We start from the raw sequence: 2,222 nt of genomic DNA on the forward strand, positions 1-2,222 counted from the left end.
GTGTGTAGACATACACAGTGCCCTTTTGTTTTGGCTAGTTTTGATGATGGCCAGATAGTTCAAGAGCATATCAATGATGTTGAAATTTTGTAAAGTTATGATTGTCCTTGATTTGATCCAAGGGAAAGAAGAAAAGGGTGGTCATTCATGTATGAGTGTGGGGAATGGTCTTATACCTATTAGAATCTTAGGTAATTAGACAAGAGTTGTTGTCACAGTTGCAAGCAGGGCCACAGCAACCTTCCTTTTAAGTATCAAATCGGACCCACCGCAGATATAAAATTAGCATCTACCCTTTGGTTGGTAACTCTGCTTAAACAGCTTAATCAATTAGTTTGACCAAAAAAGCACTGTCACCACGTCTATTTATTTGATTTTTGATATGTAGTCAAAAAAGCACTACCCATGTAAAATATGTAGTCAAGGTTGTCTTTTTTTTCAAAAAAGATATAAGAAAATAAAATTATATTTGTTTGTTGATTTAACAGTAATCGTTTTGAGACAGGTGAGCTATCAATTCTGGAAGACAATTCTAGGGTTGTATGGTTAATGTAAGGACAAGTATTCCCTCCTTTACTTCCCATATTAAGTTTTGTCCGGTTCTCAATCAGAGGGGCACCACAATGCGGTATGGAGACTTTTCTTCACTTATACTTCTAAAAGCAACGGATGATCATTGTGTAAACATACTTCTACCTTTCTCTACCATCATAACCAACTAAGAACCCCACCATTTCCTCTCGGGTGACGTGTTGTGCCTTTATTGGCATAGAGAACAATAATACTTTAGACAAAACTTGGATAAAGTTGTGTACATGCTGGTGATGTTGTTCTCGAATAAAAAAATAACATGTGTATTATATTCTTTCGTCATCTCATCTTCCTTTCTTGTGTGTTTTTCATGTCAGAGGTAAAAATATAATACATGTAATTTCAGAATGGATGTTGTAAGTCCCTGTCTTGATACTTTAGGGACCAAGTGTTCCCATGTGCGTGTCTTTGTGTAGTCCTCAGTTGAAATACATGAGCACCAAAAAGTTGGTAAAATAAGGCTGCTCAATACCTCAAGAACCATCATCACCTTTATTTCCATCTTTTGTTCCTAGTGCTTTACCCAAATAAGCCACTCACAATTTTACACACTAGGGTTAGGGTTAGTCACCACCACCAGCAACCACTGACTTATAAATAGACCTAGACCTATCTCTGGTGTAATCATCATCCAGCATTTCGATTTGCTTGGGTGAAACCATAAACTGATTGGAACACCCAAAGCAAACGCAGACAGGAAAAAAAAAAAAAGTCAAACATAGAGATCTCGAGCTGATTAGGGTTTTTGGGATTGAGCATGAAGAAGAGACAGGTTGTGCTGAAAAGAGATGTGGCCAACACTTCGTCTTCGGTGACCAGAAATGTAAGATATGGAGAGTGCCAGAAGAATCATGCAGCGAATATCGGAGGGTATGCTGTGGATGGTTGCAGAGAGTTCATGGCTAGTACAGGGGATGGAGGTGGTGGCGCTCTTACATGCGCTGCTTGTGGCTGCCACAGGAACTTTCACAGAAGGGAAGTGCAAACTGAGGTAGTATGTGAGTACTCTCCTCCTAATTCTGCTCGCTAAAGCAAGGAACAACATAGAGTGAAGGGTTTGTGTATCAAATTACTTAACTGATTGAATTTTTCTTTCTTTCTCTCTTTCTTTCTTTCTTTCTTTCCATAGTTCTTTCATTGTGTTCTTGTAAGCGTGGATGATTTGATTACCAACAGAGAATTATTCTTGTAAAAGAAAATTATAAGCTTCAGGGTTTGTGTTTTGGAATGTTATATATCCAAGCTTTCTATATCTTTTTCCCCAACCCACCTCCCATTATTTCTCTTCTTCCTCTTCTGTCATTCTTTCCTATACGTTAGATCATGAATCCCACATAATTAACACGAAATGATGAGAGATTACTCAATTGTTCAATCGATGATTTAGGAAATGAGATTTGGAACAAAGATATTGCTTTTACTGATATTTTACATTATTACCATAACCCTATGGTTTTTCATATATTCAATATGGGTTTTGGTCTGCAAATTGAATCCTCCCGCTATTGTATTGTTGTCAGTGAGCTGTTCAATTTTGATGAGACAAATACAACCATGCTATTTATTATACAGTCAAACTTGATCAATCTTTTCATACATATAGATTCAGCAGTATAACTTCCAGTGAAGTA

At 37.2% G+C, this 2,222-nt stretch overlaps 1 protein-coding gene across 1 annotated transcript; it reads left to right on the top strand.

The window, feature by feature from the left end:
• Window positions 1-973: 973 nt before the first annotated feature.
• Window positions 974-1,843, top strand: LOC114162713 (mini zinc finger protein 3-like). The gene has a single exon (XM_028046673.2). The coding sequence runs from the start codon at window positions 1,349-1,351 to the stop codon at window positions 1,619-1,621; it is 273 nt and encodes a 90-aa protein (XP_027902474.1). The 5' UTR covers window positions 974-1,348; the 3' UTR covers window positions 1,622-1,843.
• Window positions 1,844-2,222: the final 379 nt, after the last annotated feature.

This window comes from Vigna unguiculata, chromosome 9, assembly GCF_037176805.1.
Source record: "Vigna unguiculata cultivar grain cowpea cultivar isolate G323 ecotype 2 chromosome 9, ASM3717680v1, whole genome shotgun sequence".
Lineage (NCBI taxonomy): Eukaryota > Viridiplantae > Streptophyta > Magnoliopsida > Fabales > Fabaceae > Vigna > Vigna unguiculata.

What these genes read in the sequence shown, in the direction of transcription:
- LOC114162713 (XM_028046673.2), top strand. Translation starts at nt 1,349, where the DNA reads ATGAAGAAGAGACAGGTTGTGCTGAAAAGAGATGTGGCCAACACTTCG.